Source organism: Staurois parvus, unplaced genomic scaffold, assembly GCF_062004578.1.
Source record: "Staurois parvus isolate SC_StPar_1 unplaced genomic scaffold, SC_StPar_1.0 ptg000226l, whole genome shotgun sequence".
Lineage (NCBI taxonomy): Eukaryota > Metazoa > Chordata > Amphibia > Anura > Ranidae > Staurois > Staurois parvus.
The window spans coordinates 4,032,659-4,052,922 of record NW_028318022.1 but is presented as its reverse complement, the minus strand read 5'-3'; the positions used below and the strand labels follow the sequence as shown (position 1 = coordinate 4,052,922).

The following is a 20,264-nucleotide window of genomic DNA, read 5'->3' as shown; positions in this document are numbered from 1 at the left end:
TCGGAGAGGTGTGCTGCTGCTTGTAAAAGTCTATTGCATATGCAGATCATCCCTGTTGCAACAAATAGTAAAAATAAAAAATAGAAGTAAAGAAAAAGTCATATTTATGAATGTATTTGCATCCTAGGTGTACAGTATTACAAAAATAATATAGGTGGGCTCAACTGGGTTTAAAGCTACAGTGGAGAAAATAATTATTATCCCCACTGTAGTTAATTATCATCAGAACTATTTGTTAAATATGTAAATTCCAATGGTTTAGCACCTTATTCAACTATCTTAAATCATTGTGAGCAATTTCTGCAACCTTACAATGGTCAGATATACATACAATATAGCACCTCCAACAAGCATATCTTATCATTGTGTGTGTTTTGTGCCTTAAGTCTTCACATTTAAAACTGTATACATATTTTTAACTATTCAAAAATAATCCATCTATATTTCTGTTTCAAATAGCACAAGTTTACATCTATAAATATATGTATATTCTGTGAAATTTTATTAAACTGTAAATAGTAATAATTTTTCAACTTACCAAATTCCTTTGGAACTGTTATTGAATAATGACAAGTCTGTCCAACAGTGTAGTTATTCGGATAGTTTGGGGACAGTACCACGCCCTCTGTTCCTGTATATTGCCCTCCACATGGAGCTAAAAAAAAAAAAAATATTTGTAATAATAGTTTTTCCACATTTTACGCTTGCCATCAACAAGTTATTTCTTCTTTTATTGACATGTAGCATGGGGCTTATTTGCATTATATTCCAGGGATATAAGCAAACACACATTAATAAGAATATACTGTATACAATGCACTACTGTATACATTGCTTTTGTTTCACAGGCATGACAAAATACTGTATATTGTTAGGATCCTCCACACATTTCACAGTGCATTGAAATGGTCTCCAGTGACCCATACTTTCAACAAGGTTAATCAGAAGCCAGTTTAGGTATGCAGAATATACGAACCCCCACACATAATAATATATTTAATACTCAGGTTAGCAAGCTGTAGATAATTCTTCTTTACAGTTGCAACATTTTCAATGTAACAATTTACAATGAGAAAATACTGCATAAATGAAATATAATATTGAAGAATACATTTTCCAGTTAGGAGTTTGTGATTAATCTTCATATTCATTTGAGTGTAACCAATTTGCAACATCAACTACTCCCCTATCATCTAAAACATTGACCAGAAGAACATTTCTGCTATGACTCACAGTAAATAGGTCTCTGTCAAATTGGCTTCCATCTCCTAAAGCCAAATCGGACAGATAATAAATATAATAATACACTCAAAAGAAAATATGGGATATCTAGTGACATCCAAAACAGGGCAATTCTTTTAGCAGTATAAATCATATGCTGTACTTCAGCATATTACTCTCTATAGTGATTAAAAAATGTTACAGTCAATTTACTAACGGATAGGAGAATGTTTACCTACCTTAGTGCATAAGGTTTATTACAATCATGTGCAAGACATATATTCACTTTATCCACTAAGCTAAGTGAACATTCTCTACTTCTTTAGTTAATCCGCTTGAAAGCAAAGCACTATGGCTGAAGCTGTAGATGTATTTTGGTTTTTCTAGGCTACAGTATGTTCCATTATTGGGGCAGGCCAGGACTTCATTCTCTATATTTTAATAGATGCATCTCTAAAATTAATCAGAATTTTGGCTTCAGAGAGGAACTAAACTTGTTAATGTGCTTGCAAGCACTGTTGCAAGTGTGGTCTTGTTATTCTATTATTCTACTGCTGACAGACTTCTGTTCTCAGTTTATTGGTATTCAAATATTGTAGGTTACAATATCAAACACAATTCTACCTTGGTTCAAATGTTTATCATTCAGAGATATATAAGAAACTGATATAAAAGAATGGTTCTAAGGCTTTTGGGAAGAAGCAGAGATAAATGCAGGCTTGCCAAATCTACCTAAAAGTAGCTAAGGAACAAAGAAGACAAATCTCTTTTCCAAAGATGACTTTTTTTATGTCTCAGAGAAAAGTACCCCTGGTAGTGGTTCCAACAACGGTCATGCAGTAAGTAAGGGTAATGACAACCTGGCCCTAATTTGGCCTTAAAACATATCTGATGCATTTAAAACACAGAAAACAGACTTTATTGTATTTCAGCTCCTCAGTTTCCTGAATCAAAAGTATTGATACAATAATGTACTTCTTTGTTTAATGAACAGATCTGATTTATCATGAATATTATTTCGGATTGCTTGAGTGTGCCCACATCACCTAGTTTATTGATGCACCTCACTTTACAAAGTTAGTCTGAGAGGGAGAATTCCACGGGAAGCCAACCACATAAATTGTATCAAATGAATGTGGCTAGGCATCTTTACATCCTTGGATACTCAGAGGAGGCCTGCTCTTACTGACTGGAGAGCTCATGACTGTCTGGTGCATAATGAGATTTTGTGTAAGTGTACTACATGCTTTATGAGCTTTGTATCATGTCTGTATGATTTTATTGTTTTGTTATCTAAGTTTATGTATCTGTTTTAGATATACAAATAGCCCTTGAGGAAGAGACTGCTGTTGCGAACTATGTCAGGCAAACTCTTCAGCGCCAAAATTTCCCTCACCCCCCTATAGGATCATCCTGGTGGTTTTTCCATGCCTCATCACTGGTTGTGCTCCTTTTTTACATGGTGGGCTCTGGGACATTCATTGTGGGGATATTACTAAATACGTTTTATAATACTATGGTCTATATGTGATGTAATGTCAAATAAAGCAATAATGATTTTATTAATACATGTATCTAGTCTTTGTGCCTCTAAAGTCCATTTGTATTATTCTTGTTTCTTGTGACTAGGCATCCTTACAGATTTAAATATCTATTAGTGGAGCTCTTTCATAGAGAAGGTTTTTATAAATTAATACTTTTATTAAATATTTTCTGCCTTTCAACAACTTTTATATAACAAAAAATCTATTAAACCCAATACAATTATTCATAAGCACTTTGATAATCTTCACAGGGTGACATTATGTAAGCATTTTTTAGATATTGTATTGTCCGTATTTAAAGTACAAGTGTACTTTTTATAAGAACTTTACTAACCAGGGGTAGACTGACCATTTGGAAACTCGGGCACTGCCTGAGGGCCCGGGGTCAGTAGGGGGCCCCATGAGATGCCCCTGGTACCTTTTTCATAGGCTTTTTTGAGTTTGGGAAAGGACACAGTGGCCCCATGATCCCCTATTGCCCAGGGGCCCCATGAGTTGTCAGTCCCCCGCTGGTACTAACCCACCTTACCTAGCTGTCCTGAACTAATATACATTAACTCTTCTCACCTCAACTGCTTACAACTGGCCACACATGTACAGTGAGCTCTCATGGACTTGTAAAAGGTCTTGCTTGAGGATTACCTGCCTGGAATAAGAACCTGTACAAGTTTGGAGGGATCATCGTGCAGGCACATTTAAGTGCTGAAAGGCATTTTATCCTCATGAGATAGAAGACAAAGTGTGAGCTTTTGGTGCCCTACTGTGGTAGGTAAGAACCAGGTGTAGGGAGGCGTTACCTTACATTAGTTCAGATGGACAGGTAAGAGTGGCTTGGCATAGATTTTACTAAAGTTATGGCTATCATTTTAAGAAAATGGATAAGAAACCTTTGAGAATATGGTTTAGGTTAAAGCTAATTTTAAGCATCTGATCATTGAATACTCAGACTGTCACCTTTAAATAAACAGTGGTCATTGTTTTGATTTTCTTGAAAAATTACACATTTACTGTATAAAATTGGGTTCCATGGCTGGGGTATACATTTTCCCCTTTAAGACAGAGTCTAGCTATGGTGGCCAGTACTAATTGTAGTTTGAATGTTTGAATGCCATTTTACACTGTTGCAGTAGAAGATTGCTTTTGCTTTTTCATTTAAATGTTTATATGCATCATACATCATTTGTGTGTATTGTGTACATAAAATTATGTGACAGTCTTCCATCAAAGATAATATAAATAAAAATCAAGAATTTCCCATAACAGTTCAGTCTAACAATAAGAAATCATTAAGTGTGAATAACAGTTTGGGACAGAAATTTTTTTTTCTTGTTCACGTTTTTTATTATAGAATAACAGGTACAGGAAATACAGGCAGAAAATACTGGAGGAGACAACAACATAGCAAGTGCCTAGAATTACTCCCATATACTGGGATCGCAGCCCCTAACATGGGGAGATTTGCAATATAAGTTTATCACTCTATTTGGTGAACTTTGCTCTCTAATAGCCAATAGAAGAACATACATTAAACTATGGTAGAAGTTCAGCTGAGCTCACACAGATACATATATAACTTGGATATTTGTGTTGAGAATACTGACTGTTCTAACCTTCATTCCACACTGGAAAATGAAAATTCAACTGCTGGCACACCATTAATCAGTGTATAAGAGCTTCTCATGTGCACAGTGATCCATGAACTATTCTAATCGGCAGACAAGTATAGAGACTCTCCAAAATCAGCAAAAGACACATTCATTATTAATTCATGATTACAGCATCTACACATTTTTGGTTGATAAACTTTTACCATGTAGCTTTTTTAGATAAAACATTTTTCGGTCATTAAAGTATGTTAGCATAACTAACTAAAGCACAATTTACACTCAGAGTTTTTTAGGACCCATATATCAATTATTCAGAAAAATGAAAAATAAGTCCATTAGACATTGGCTACTATGATGAACTATGTAACAGATACGTGTAATGTAGTATTACTACACTATTACTGTACTATTTCAAAACTGTGCATACAGTTATTTCTTAAACTCTGAAAATAAAACATGCATGGTCAGGGGTTATGTAAATTATATTAATACTGACAAACTGAGAGACGATTGGAGTAACTTCACTACTGATGGTGTTATGGGTTAAAGCCCCCATAAATATTCCTGGAATAAATGCATATCTTATAAAAGACTAAGCCACAGCTAAATAGAAATGGTAAAATGTAGATGGACTGATTGCTTAATATTCTATGCTTCAGTATTCTATATTCTATTTAATGCTTCGCTACTTCACCCATACTAAGCTCATAACCCCCTTATTAAAATCCAACTTTAAGATTATTTTAATCTACCATGCATAACCTGACAGAGGTATTTGTAGGACAAATAAGTGTGTGCAATGTTCGCATATTTAAAACGTCTCCTGGCTTTTCTATGCACCTAATACTTTAAAAAACAACTCTACCTGTAAGCACTTTCCTAATCCTCACAGGATGACATTAAGTAAGCATGTATTATTTATTGTGTTGTTTGCATTTAAAGTATAAAGCTTAGTATGTGTGAAGTAGTAGAAGGGCAAGTAACCTCTTTATTTTGTATATGGAGACTAGCATGCAAAAAAAAATTATATTCTCATCTTGTGTACGAGGCTTAAGTGTAACTTTTATAGGAACTGCACTATCCCACCCTTTCTAGCTGCCCTGAACTAATAAACTAATGTAAACTAGCCTCCCCCCATTCCTTACTAATACATCTTTCAGGTTATGCAGGAACATTTTAATCTGCCATCCATGACCTGAGAAAAGTATTTTCAAAACAAATAAGAGTTTACATTTTTCCAATCTTTAAAATGTTTCCAGGTTTCCTGACTTTTCTAGGCATCTAGTACTTAACCTTTACCCGCCCGGCCTATGGCCAGATAGCGGCCGGCAAAACTCCTCAGCGTTCCAGGTGGACGCCATATGGCGTCCTAGTGGGCATGCGCAGTTTGCGCGCCTGCAGAGCCATGCAGCGGTGCGATCTGTCACCGGCCGTGTACCTCGGACACAGCCGATGACAGATCTGAGTACCGGCCCCGTTGCTGGTACCATGTGACCTGCTGTGACCAATCACAACAGGTCACATGGCAGTTGTATACAATGGATGGCTTCATTCATGCCAACCATTGTATACTAGTGTGTCTAGCTGTGAGTGGTCACAGCGATCACATGCACAAGCTGGGCCAATCACAGCCCAGCTGTGTCATGTGATTAGCCGTGGCCAAATCACAGCTAAGCACAAAAAAAAAAGCCCTGAATGAATCGATTTCATTCAGGTAAATGCTTGCTTATAGCAAAGTAATTCTTTGCTATAAGCAAATTGTGCAAAAAAAACAAAAAAAAATACTGACAACTTCCCCAAAGTAGTACATTGTTACTTTGGTAACATTGTACAACTTTGGTCATAGTGAAATATGAAAAAAAAAACTTAAAAAAAGAAACAAATGTAATAAAAAATGTAAAATAATTAAAAAAATTAAAAAAGAAATTTTTTTTTTTCCATACTGTCACCAGTCAGTGTCCCTGATCACCACCATGCCAGTTATATGATGATGCTGTACTGCACTGGTGATAGTATGTAAAAAAAAAATTGTGAAAATTATTTTTTTAATTTCTTCATTAATGACAAAAAAATACAAAAAAAACCTCGCCATGCCTGTTATGAAATATGTTGGACTGTCTACTTTGCAAAAAAAGGTCATTTGGGGGATATCTGTACTGTTTTGGCATTCTTGGACCCAAGAAATTAGATTGGCCGTCAGTACTTCAGGATTGATCAATTTTCAGATCTATACCATAGTTTGTGAACTCTATAACTTTCCTACAAACTAAAAAATACTTCCTAATTTGGGTTATTTTCACCAAAGACATGTAGCAGAATACATCTCGGCCTAAATTTATGAAGAACAATTATTTATTTGCAAACATTTATAACAGAAACAAAGAAAAACGTGTTTTTTCTCAAAATGTTCAAACTTTTTTTGTTAGTTTAACAAAAAATAAAAACCCCAGTGGTGATTAAATACCACCAAAAGAAAGCTCTAGTTGTGTGAAGAAAATGATAACATTTTAGTTTGGGTACAATGTTGTATTACCGCGCAATTGTCATTCAAAGTGTGAGAGCGCTGAGACCTGAAAAATGGCCTGGGCAGGAAGGGGGTAAAAGTGCCCTGTATGGAAATGGTTAAAAATGAAAACTCTAGCCCCAAATAGTTTTTCACATCTGGGTGGCATGGACCAGAACTGAATCTGTCTTAGAGTTATTATCGCCATTTAGGTCCATGCTAGGAACATGGTATTAACAGACTTAAATAGCTTTCCAGCCCCAATACTGGCCCATGCAAATTTTTCATATATTCCACTGGGGAACCATAATGTAAGGTGGGAGATATATTTGGCAGCTGTTCTCTTTTTAAAGTGCCTTTTCCATTTATTTTTCTAGCAAATCAACTGAATAGACCATGTCACATTGATGGTATAATCTGCATTTAATGAATTCTCTATAGAAATATATGGAAATGCACTGCAGAAAGGGTCTCTGGCAAGTTCAGCTCACAGAAGAGCCCTTGCCATCATGTCTGAGTGTCACTCCATGCAAAACCTAAAAAAGGTTTTGACAGATACCAATTTAATAAAAACTTTCACTGAGGGAAGAATTCTTGCCATTGCTGACTGGCTACCATGCAGAAATATAGGTTTTAATATTTTGTGTGTTACTGATTTGGAACAAATTTGGAGCTCAAGAGTCCTTACTTTACATGCTGCATGTTTGTGCAGGTCAACATCTATAAAATTACTGAAACTGGAATCATTGAAAAAATAAGCAGGTTCAGAGGAAGATCAATAATAAAAGCCTCCATATTTTTCCCAGTAAAATTGCACTTTGGATTGTACTTTTTACAGGTTACATGCAGATAGCAGATATGTTCAGTTAATTTGAGTAGTGTGACAAATCACTATGAATTTGGATACATTGGTTTTACATTTTAAAATCCTTAATATAACCTTGTTTTTTCTGTGATATAATGGGATTATTATTATTAGTGTCTGGACGTCATAGCAAGCAACTAAACAGAAGGAACATATATGTATAGCTAAGTACCCACATCTGTACTATTTTTTAATATGCTGTTGTAGCTTCCCGGTTGAATCACCAGGATGGTTGCTTTGAATTTTTTTTCTTAATACTTTTGTCTCATAGCAGTCTTAATGTAATAATTATACATCTGGCTAAAAAGCCCTGACCCTCTTAGAAAATAAGCTTTCACAAAAAAATGTACTGTTCAAAAAAAAAATACTTTACTAACTACATTATAATACAAATATTGTTTTCTTTTGTACTTCTATCATCATATTTTTTGCCACTATTGTTTTCTTTACATTAAAAATAAAGTAAAGAGACTTCTAGGTTTAGTACTTGTAATACTATAAATGTGGTTCACTTGCGAAAACATACCATTACATGATGGCAGACTCTTGTTCCATGCAGGCTTTCCATCTGCACCAATTGCACAACTTATTGTTGCAGGATCAACAATTTTGTAGCCTTGATCACACTGATAAGTTACTGTTGATCCAAGTTTAAAGTCAGTTCCAATGCGAGTTCCATTCATAATGCTCCCTGGATCAAAACAAGCTTCTCTTGGTTTCTCTGTTAAGAGAAAAAAAAAGACACCAATTATGAAATTTTGGGAGCGCTTAAAGCTGAACACTATTCATATGTATAAGAGTATTTATAAATGCAGCTAGTATGAATATATAATTCTGACTTGGTATTATGTCCTCCTCTCCCCTACATAGCAACCCTTAGACAGGAAGGGGCAAGTGCTTGAAATCGCACCAAAGAGAGCCGCATGGGAATTGTATAGGAACGCACAGCACATTCCTGTGCGATTCAGCTCCAGGCATAGTGTGATGTCTGAATGAAAATAAATGAATGCATTAACCTGGTAAAACAGTTTCTGCTTTTATTTTTCAGTTGTTTACTTGGAGTTTTTCTTTAAGTCAAAAACAATTTTAGATACATTTTGCAATTAATCCTTTTCAGAATATACGCTCTATACAACACTGTATATTATACAATAGGTTATATTGTGTATGCTTCAAACACTGTAGTTATGGAATGCCTATATTGTGAATGGTATACTGTACATACAGGATATGCATTGAAAGTTTAAAATTATTAAAAAGTGTTGATACAGTTGCATTCATCAGTAAGTAAGAATTGAGAAGTTCATTGCTACATTAAATTACATTATGTTCAATAACTAATTGTGCCTGTAATTCACACAAATAGTATAGAATTGGAGAAAGGATTTGTTTCTGGAGGCCACGATCTAGGCTGTAGCATTTTTTTTTATCTCAACAACCAGAGTCAAAAACTAAATGTAACAGGTATTTACAACACATGTTTAAAGTAAACCTATCACGCAATTCAGACCGAGCATGTGATCAAAAAAAGTCAGAAGCTGATGGTAAATTGTAAAAATATAAGAGCTATAAGCAGCTGAAGCTATTAGATATATATAATGTCACCTGATTATCGCTCCTGGTATACTAATTATTTTGACAAACAGTATTCTTTGAAGGTACGCTCTATTTAATTTTTTTTATCATATACTCAGTTTGAATTATCAAAAAGAATGACATATTGCATTTAAATTGGGTTTGTGTTTTACCTATAGTTATTTTATATAAATATTTTTACACCATGTTATGTCCTTTATAATTAAAAAAGAAGAAAGCTTATTATACAAAAAAAAATAACATTATTGTGTTACCAACGCTTAAAAGTCATGCACATTATATCAAGGACAATGTCCTCATTCAATAATCAAAGTACTTTTCAGGAGCAGATGAGCTTCTAATTTTGTAACTCAATCCAAGTTAACACTATCCTGCTTATTACATTTGCTTGACTTTCTCTCATCTGCACTTGTAAGCTCCTTTTCTTTCAGTACTGAGGATTTCCATTTTCTTTTTTCTCTTTCCAATTCATGCACTAGGTAATTTGTTCTCAAATATAACACTCGTGATTCCAGCTGCCTCTCTTTAATTATGTTTCCCATTCCCATTCTTTCTTTATGTCCCTTTCAGCCTTCTCTCATTCTCTCTCAGCTTTGCTGTAAGCATCGAAGAAGTGTTTTTTCTTTCTTGACCCATTTGCTTTACTCTTTGACCCTCGGTAGTCTACTCTTGTCTCCATCCTCTGTAATTTTACAATGGCACAGCATGACCTTTTCTCAGCTTCTGAACCTCTAAAGCATGTAGAGCATCATCCTTACTCTTTTATCTGCAACAATACAATCTTACACTTTTTGACCTTTAAACTATTTTGCTACGGTATGCAGTAATGTATTAAAACATTTTAAATGCTTAGATATTCCCAGTCCATTTTCAGCATTTTGGATAATTAACTGTGAATCCAAACTATCGCAGGCCTTGAGCAGTACTCTGACCACAGTCACCCCACTCTGTATACTATGAACGTGTTACTTGCCACACAATAACAATTTTTTTCACTTATCAAATGGAACGTGTAATAAACATAAAAACCTGTGTAAGAAGCATTTGATGAAAGGCTACATATTTTTATTTTGTGACACATTACTTTTAAACGTAAACTCCAGGCAAGCGGCTAAATACAATGTTGAAATGAGCACATACTAAATTTTTATTGTCTTGTTTCATGATTGCAGTGCAATTTGACTAACAATTCACAGCATGCTGATTGGACAAGAGGGAAACTGTGGCCCACTGATGAGCTCCACACTTATTTTGATCTTTCCTCATCTTGCTGTAAACCCATCAGCTGTATCAGAGCCTGATAGACTTATAGTGCTGGATCTCCCTCTCTTCCTCCAAGTTCCACTGTGTAAGGGGTTTTAAAAAAAATAATCAAATAGAAATAGTTAAGACCATTGCTATTTGACCCAAACACATATCTGCACTGTATTTGGCAATGTATTGTACTACAACACACAGGGGTCTATGCATAAACACATTTGCTTTGAAATCTGCAAATATGTGTGTAATGTAATTTTCTATTTGTTGCCCTTCACCTGGGTGAATGTAACATTCCTTAACATTCGATCATAAGAGAAAATTGAAAGGAACATCCCATCAATAAAGTAAATAACCTAACACTATATGCTAAGAACATTTGACCAGAACAGGAAATAATATGATGAAGATTTCTGCACTGTATACAGTATGGAGATTCTTGTGCTCTCCAGAGATAAGAGACAGGTTCAACCATTGCTCAGGAGGTTTGGCAAATGGCTGAACTAATGGGTGTGCAGGTCAGCAACCCTCCAGTTGCAGTGTGACATTGAACATTTAGCATCAGTATTACTACTGCTGCTAAATGTGACAGCTTTCTGCTCAGTCAGACCTAAAGCTACTAGCTCTCCCCCACTTTGTGTCTGTTTGACCCAGGTTGGCATTGTGTGCAAAGTAGCATTTGTGTTGGCAGAGCAGAATAGGACTGGCCAAAAGGGAAAGTTTGCTGGAATGGGTATATAGCAGTTTGTAAAGAGTTTTTTTTTCCAGAATTTCTAGTTAACATATGGCTTGCACCCTTTAGCGCCTGATAGATAGATGCATGTACAAGCTATTGGGATTTGAGCATAGATATAAATGTTTTCTGTTGCATTGCAGGTCAGTAGCCAAACCTAAACCTAGTAGCTTTACACCACTATTATTAGGATATGGAAAAGGCTTCAAAACATACAGTTTGACTAGTTGCAGTGGAGTGCAATTATTTTCAATAGTGAGCTTACACTGTAATTAAAAAATACATACAAGCCACAAAAGAGAAAACCTGACACTGGTATATGGTATAAAAATCAGTATATTTACATTTATATATACTGTATATATATTTTTAAACTGATTTATATTTCATATACTATGATGTAATTTGTTTTTTATTTTAAAATAGTAATAATTGCTTGGTTGACCTGATTATGATAGCAAGATAGTACCTGATCTGCAAACAATACATAATACAGATTATAATGCATTTGGTATTAACATAACAGAGAAATAATTGCAGAGACATTACCTTTATATTCAATGGCGAATCCAGACATTCCAACAGATGCATCGCTACGGAATGCTAGAAACAGACTGTCTCCGCTGCTTTCTAATCTTTCTGGTGCATGAGAGCCTTGAAAACTTCCAATTATAGGGCTGTTGGAATTATCACCTTCATATATATGTAGAAAATCATAGCTAGGTTCCATGTTAAAACTGAAAAACAGAAAAAAACACACAATTCATATGAACTATGAGCTTGTCAAAACAATCTACTTGTTCAATTACTATTATTTTAGGTAAGCTAACACAGCGCATTCCAGAACTTTATGTGAGTGGTTTGGTGTCACAAACAGTCTGTAACAATAATGTATATTTTTAGCTCATAAAGTATCCATATTCCATTCATTAAACAGATAAGCCCCTGCCATGGATGCTTCCAGTACTGTGCTGCAAACTCTCCTGGTGAAGTTTGTAGTGCTAACCATTCCCTGGGATCTTACTGACAGTAGGATGACATTTCTCTTTCATCATATAAGCCAGAGGGGAGATAAGTATCTCTCTCCTCCATATATATATATATATATATATATATATATATACTATATTCCCAAAAGTATTGGAACGCCTGTCTTTACACGCACATGAATTTAATGGCATCCCATAAGGTTCAATATTGACTTGGCCCACCCCACTGTGCAGGCCAGTCAAGTTCCTCTACTCCAAACTGGCTCATCCATGTCTTTATGGACCTTGCTTTGTGCACTGGTGCGCAGTTGTGTTGGAACAGGAAGGGGCCATCCCCAAACTGTTCCCACAAAGTTGGGAGCATGAAATTGTCCAAAATGTCTTGGTACGCTGACACCTTAAGAGTTCCCTTTACTGTTTACTGGAACTAAGGGGTCAAACTCAACCCCTGAAAAACAACCCTACACCATAATCCCCCCTCCACCAAACTTTGCACTTGGCACAATGCAGTCAGGCAAGTATCGTTCTCCTGGGAACCACCAAACCCAGAAACATCAGTCGGATTGCCAGATAGAGAAGTGTGATTCGTCACTCCAGAGAAAACGTCTCCTCTACTCTACAGTCCAGTGGAAGCATGATTTACACAACTGCATCCGGCGCTTTGTATTGCACTTGGTGATGTACAGCTTGGATGCAGCTGCTCGGCCATGGAAACCCATTCCATGAAGCTCTCTACGCACTGTTGTTGTGCTAATCTGAAGGCCACATAAAGTTTGGAGGTCTTTATCTATTGACTCTGCAGATAGTTGGTGACTTCTGTGCACTGTGTGCTTCAGCATGCGCTGACCCTGCTCTGTCATTTTACGTGGCCTACCACTTCATGGCTGACTTGCTGTTGTTCCCAGTTACTACTCTGTCATAATACCACTAACAGTTGACCGTGGAATATTTAGTAGCAAGGAAATTTCCCGGGTGGACTTACTGCACAGGTGGCAACCTATCACAGTACCACGATTGATTTATTTATTTTAAGCTTCCTTTCAGTAAAAGGGAGAGGGAGTACTTAAAAAGTCGACCCTGGCCAAAGTACACAGAAAGCCAGCACTAATATAAAGTCCAAATAGAAATATTCCATACCAAACACCCCCCCCCCACACACACACACACAAAATACACAAAAAAAACCTAAATTTTAGGCATTTTAACATACATCTTGTTAAGAGGGTCAACACTTCCCCCCCCCCCCCAAAAAAAAATGCCTTTGTATTTACTAGTATGAGAGTTCAGTAAACGTTTCTGCTTGAAATTTATTTGAAAAAAAAAATATTCTCCTATTTAAAAAAAATCTTGTATATATTTTATACAACATATAAGGTTGTCTATACTATACATGGATAAATAGCTCCCTGTATTTGTTGGTGGCAGACACCCTAATGCACTGTACATCAGCAGTTTAAAATAGAATTAAGGACTCCCATTTAAAGAAAAAAATGCACTACAATAGGGTGAAAAAAATGTTGCAGTAGGTGTGGTTATCAGTATTGTCAGCTTCTGATTCACAAGCCTATAGCTTTTCTATCAGCACATGGCCACTCCTAGTCCTGTTTGCTGCTATCTGTATTAAACGCACTGCCTCTGTTGATGAAACCCTGTCACTTTTAGGCTGCAGTGTCTGGGAGGGGAAACATGTAAATCACAAATAAAAGTGTATTTGACTAAGTCATAAAAAGTAAAGGATTTTTTTGATAACTTTTTGAGGCAAGTGCACCACATAGTAACTAGATTTGGGACTTGTTAAGACTGTCTAAAAGGAGCCTTGAAAAGTACTTTAATTTCTGTAACTGGTTTTCTGAATGTTTTGTCTCCAATATCTCAACTGTAACATGTTTAGTAATAATGATTTCTATTAATTGAAAAATGTGTGAGCATTAAGTGATAATGAAAAAATAAATATGCAATACAGTTTATGTGACAGATTTTGCCAAGAAAATTCTTGATGCAAGTAAAACCTCTCTGATTAAAAAGTCAGAAAACATGCTGAAGCAAACACAAGCTTGTATTAGCATTATTTTTTTAATATAAATAACTTAGTGAAGCATGCAATTAGATAGTATCTCACTGAAGGTGCAGATAAGCATTAAATGTTAATAAAGGCAGAGTCACAACAGGTCTGTTGGCTCTGGAATATATGAATATTGCTCTTAATTCTAATAAAATGAAAACCATTCTGCAAGCTTCTCTATTATTGCTCCCAGTGGCTGATGACAGAACAGGTATACAGAACATGAAATTGAATCTATTGTATGTTTTATTTCCATCTTTACTTATTTCTGCAGTTTTGATTTTTAATAAAAAATATTAATGTGCAATGTGATAAACCTAAAAGGAATCTATTAACCATAGATGCCATCATTATACTTCATCTTGCTGCTGATTTGATGTTTCCAAGCTCGTGACGTACAATATTGTATTGAATAGCCATGTATGGCTATGGGTTTGAATTACTAAAGAAGTATATTTTCACATAGCTTAGTTTGGTCATACACATTTTTATCATCCTGTGATGCTAAAAGGAATTTCTATCTTTTTATTCGTTAACTGTTACGCACAATTGCATGTTCAAGGTGGAAGAAAAATGTTTTCTCTAAAAATGAAGTATTTTAATTTGCAGTTTCATGTTTAGCCATTTGGAATTGCAATGAAATGGAGTTAAACCTTCTAACATCAAAACCAGAGTGATTTATGTAAACTTCTCATATGTTTCTAGTAAATCATAACCCCAAACAAATAGTGACATTTATTTGTTGTTGTGGAAGATATGTATACAGAGGATTAGTTAGAAAAATAACAATTGGGTATCTTACCAGGCAAGGGCATAAGGGAGTCCCATGGCTGCAGAGGTTTAATGTACTGCTTATAACTGAATCAACACTTGAATTTCTCTCAGCAAAACTAACTACCAGTAAAGTATTTTTGTAGTATTATAATTGCTGTAATATAAAATCCTTGGTTGTCACACGAAAAAAGAAAGTGTGCGTGCTGCAATTCCCTTCAATAAAAGGAAAATTAAAGAATAGTACTGTTCTCCACCAAGCACCAGAAAAGATGGGTCAAGGCTGAAATTCAGCTTTAATGCAGCTGATCCAAGAACAGGGGTCTTTAACCACTTAAATAATGACAGTCCAGGAAATACAAGAGTGTACCTGAGGATGCATGGCGACTCACATCACAGAGGTGCTCAGATTGCACAGAAGTCATTGGAAGTCACAAGACACTGTAGAGTCAATGGATAATGGGTAATGTAGAATGATCAGATGTCACTGGAAGCACTGGGGTCAGTGGGGATACAGGAGCCACTGAAGACACAGTAGCACCTGGAGATGATGGGGACACTATAGACACAGGATCCCAGAAGTCACTGGAGATTTTGGGGTCACTTGGGGCACAAAAATCAGTGGAGAAATAGGAGTGCTGGGGTCAAATGCAGGTGTCACTGAAGACACAAGAGCACAATGATCATTAAAAATGGTAGAATCTGGAGGCATGGGGGGGGGGGGGGTAGCCGAGTTCATGGAAGAGTAACAGGACAACGAGGCACACTGCAACTCAGAGTAGATGGAGGTGTCTGAAACACAGGATTTGTATGTCTGCTCAAGTATACCTCTGAATAGGGTTCACTAATATCCATTTAACACTCCCCTGCTAAATCTGATGCAAACATGCTGGATTTCTTTGTCAGAAACATCATGTCAGCCATCAGGCTAATGCATGTGTGCATAAGCTACATAGTTACATAGTCTGGCTGAGTGCATCCAGTTCAACCATAAAAATAAATTAAAAAATAAACATGTTATAATCCTATACCCACAGTTGATCCAGAGGAACGCAAGAAAACGAGCAAAGCAAGAACCAATTTGCTCCTGCAGGGGAAAAAACTCCTTCCTGATCCTCTGAAAGGCAATCAGATATTCCCTGGATCATCTTTACCTATTTTTTAAAGGAATCCACTAAGCTGGCCAGAACTAACTCTTGAGGGAGTCTATTCCACATTTTCACAGCTCTTACTGTGAAGACACATTTCTGTATTTGGAGATTAAATCTCTTTTCCTCAGACGTAAAGAGTGCCCCCTTGTCCTCTGTAATGACCTCAGGGTGAAAAACTCTACACCGTGTTTACTATATGAACCACTGATGTATTTATACATGTTGATCATATCCCCCCTTAATCTGCTCTTCTCAAGAGAGAACAAATTCAGCTCCTAGAATCTTTCCTCATAGCTGAGCTCCTCCATGCCTCTTATCAGTTTGGTTGCCCTTCTCTGTACTTTCCCCAGTTCCCCAATGTTCTTTATGTGAATTGGTGCCCAAAATTGAACTGCATATTCCAGATGAGGTCTTTCTAATGATTTGTACAGGGGTAATATGATATCTCTCTCTCTTTCTCTGGAGTCTATACCTCTTAATACAAGAGAGGATTTTGCTCACTTTAGAAACCGCAGCTTGGCATTGCATGCCATTATTAGGCTTATGATCTACCAGAACTCCCAGATCCTTCTCCACCATTGATTTCTCCCAATTGTACTCCCCCAAGTATGTATGATGCATGCATATTCTTAGCCCCCAAGTGCATAACCTTACATTTATCAACATTAAACCTCATTGGCTACATAGTTGTCCAATTAAACAGTGCATTGAGGTTGGCTTGTAAGTTGGAGACATCCTGTAAGGATGTTATTACACTGCACAGCTTGGTGTCATCTGCAAAGACTGAAACAGTATTTTTAATCCCAGACCCTATATCGTTTATAACTATTTTAAAAAGTAAGGGTCCCAACACTGAGCCTTGGGGTACACTACTAACAACCTTAGACCATTCAGAGTATGAATCATTAACCACTACTCTTTGAATACGATCTTTTAGCCTGTTTTCTATCCATTTACAAACGGATTTTGCAAAAGCATTTGACATAGTTTCCCACGCATGGCTAATATGTAAGGTAAAGTATACAGGCTTGGAAAAATCAAAGTAAATCACATGCACAGCCACCCCCCTTTCAAGGTTTTTTCTCACTTCCTCATAAAAAGATATCAAATTTGTTTGATAACTTCTATCTTTCATGAATCCATGCTTTCTGTTGCCTAAAATATTTTTTTCCAGCAAGAACTCATCTATGCGGTCCTATCTTAAACTCTCCAGTATCTTCCCAACTATAGATTTTAATTTTTAAGGACTCTTTAATGACTGGCATTGTACCACTGGATTGGTGTAAGGCCAATGTGGTGCCTGTATTAAAAAGGGATCAAAATCTTTACCAAGTAATTATAGACCTTTTAGTTTAACAACAATGGCTTTGAAATGACAGAGCTAAATTCTTTAAGGAGCCGTGGGTGTATGCCATCCGGTCTAGGTGCTTTATTATGTCTAAATATTTCCAGACCATAACAGTTGTGAGCCAATGTGGATCACCTGGGGCTGTGTCAATACCATGCCCATTATGGACAAGAGCTCCCCCATACTCCTCTGTATACAAAGAGCTGAAGAAGGTACAGTGGGGCAAAAAAGTATTTAGTCAGCCACCAATTGTGCAAGTTCTCCCACTTAAAAAGATGAGAGAGGCCTGTAATTGGCATCATAGGTAGACCTCAACTATGAGAGACAAAATGAGAAAAAAAATCCAGACAATCACATTCGCTGATTTGGAAAGAATGTATTTGCAAATTATGGTGGAAAACAAGTATTTGGACAATATGAAAAGTTCATCTCAATACTTTGTTATATATCCTTTGTTGGCAATGACAGAGGTCAAACGTTTCCTGTAAGTCTTCACAAGGTTGGCACACACTGTTGCTGGTATGTTGGCCCATTCCACCATGCAGATCTCCTCTAAAGCAGTGATGTTTTGGGGCTGTCGCTGGGCAACACGGACTTTCAACTCCCTCCAAAGGTTTTCTATGTGGTTGAGATCTGGAGACTGGCTAGGCCACTCCAGGACCTTGAAATGCTTCTTACGAAGCCACTCCTTCATTGCCCAGGCGGTATGTTTGGGATCATTGTCATGTTGGAAGACCCAGCCACGTTTCATCTTCAATGCCCTTGCTGATGGAAGGAGGTTTGCACCGAAAATCTCACAATACATGGCGCCATTCATTCTGTCCTGTACATGGATCAGTCGTCCTTGTCCCTTTGCAGAGAAACAGCCCCAAAGCATGATGTTGCCACTCCCATGCTTCACAGTAGGTATGGTGTTCTTTGGATGCAACTCAGCATTCTCTCTCCTCCAAACACGACGAGTTGTGTTTCTACCAAACAGTTCTATTTTAGTTTCATCTGGCCATATGACATTCTCCCAATCCTCTTCTGGATCATCAAAATGCTCTCTAGCAAACTTCAGACGGGCCCAGACATGTACTGGCTTAAGCAGGGGGACACGTCTGGCACTGCAGGATCTGAGTCCCTGGCAGCGTAGTGTGTTACTGATGGTAGCCTTTGTTACGTTGGTCCCAGCTCTCTGCAGGTCATTCACTAGGTCCCCCCGTGTGGTCCTGGGATTTTTGCTCACCGTTCTTGTGATCATTTTGACCCCACGGGGTGAGATCTTGCATGGAGCCCCAGATCAAGGGAGATTATCAGTGGTCTTGTATGTTTTTCATTTTCTAATTATTGCTCCCACAGTTGATTTGTTCACACCAAGCTGCTTGCCTATTGCAGATTCAGTCTTCCCAGCCTGGTGCAGGTCTACAATTTTGTTACTGGTGTCCTTCGACAGCTCTTTAGTCTTCACCATAGTGGAATTTGGAGTGTGATTGTTTGAGGTTGTGGACAGGTGTCTTTTATACTGATAAGTTCAAACAGGTGCCATTGATACAGGTAATGAGTGCAGGACAGAGGAGCCTCTTAAAGAAGAAGGTACAGGTCTGTGAGAGCCAGAAATCTTGCTTGTTTGTAGGTGACCAAATGCTTATTTTCCACCATAATTTGCAAAATAAATTCTTTCCAAATCAGCCAATGTGATTGGCATCATAGGTAGACCTCAACTATGAGAGACAAAATGAGAAAAAAAATCCAGACAATTACAGGCCTCTCTCATCTTTTTAAGTGGGAGAACTTGCACAATTGGTGGCTGACTAAATACTTTTTTGCCCCACTGTATTTAACAAGTTTGTCTTCCCTTTGTCCCCCTAGATTATTATGTACAGGGCCTACATGCCAGGACCTGACCTTTTTACTATTAATATATTTGAAGAATTTTAGGGGGTTTGTCCTGCTATCTTTTGCAATCTGTCATTCATTTTCAATTTTTGCGGCCTTGATTTCCTTTTTACATATTTTGTTACATTCTTTGCAATGTTTACCCTCTTGCCGACCGCGCATAGCCGAATGACGGCTTCACCGCGGCCGGCCAGTTCTGGGTGGACGTCATATGACGTCCTCCCAGAACGCGCTCTCCTGCGCGCCCCAGGGGGCGCGCACCCGGCGATCTCCGTGATCGCTGTATCCTACGGACACAGCTGATCACGTGATGTGGTAAAAGGCCAATCACAGCGGCCTTTTACCACCTGATCAGCGGTGTCTAATGACACGCTGATCAGAGGGAAATGCAAGTGCCGGTTCTCGGCTGCACTTTCCTCACACTGTCAGATCGTGAGGAAAGTACTGCCGAGAACCGGCAGTTGTCAGAGCGGGGATCGGCACCGATCATCAGGGCACTGATCATCAGTGCCCTGATGATCGGTGCCCAGCAGTGCCACCCGCAAGTTCCGCCCAGCAGTGTGCCCACTAGCTCCGCCCACCCATGCCCAGCAGTGCACCCACCTGTGCCCAGCAGTGCACCCACCTGTGCCCAGCAGTGCACCCACCTGTGCCACTCTGCAGTGCCACCTACCTGTGCCCAGAAATGCCACCTACATGTGCCCAGCAGTGACACCCACCTGTGCCCACCCACCTGTGT

The 20,264-nt window shown here is 37.6% G+C and overlaps 1 protein-coding gene across 1 annotated transcript in view; it reads right to left on the bottom strand.

Annotated features, from left to right (window-relative positions):
* Positions 1–20,264, bottom strand: part of CSMD1 (CUB and Sushi multiple domains 1) — a 2,075,474-nt gene that overhangs the window by 419,970 nt on the left and 1,635,240 nt on the right. The window contains exons 29-31 of the mRNA XM_089679519.1: positions 11,876–12,063; positions 8,267–8,461; positions 539–655 (exon numbers count right to left, since the gene is read on the bottom strand). Coding sequence (XP_089535645.1) covers positions 539–655; positions 8,267–8,461; positions 11,876–12,063 — 500 coding nt within the window. The remainder of the gene's footprint in view (positions 1–538; positions 656–8,266; positions 8,462–11,875; positions 12,064–20,264) is intronic.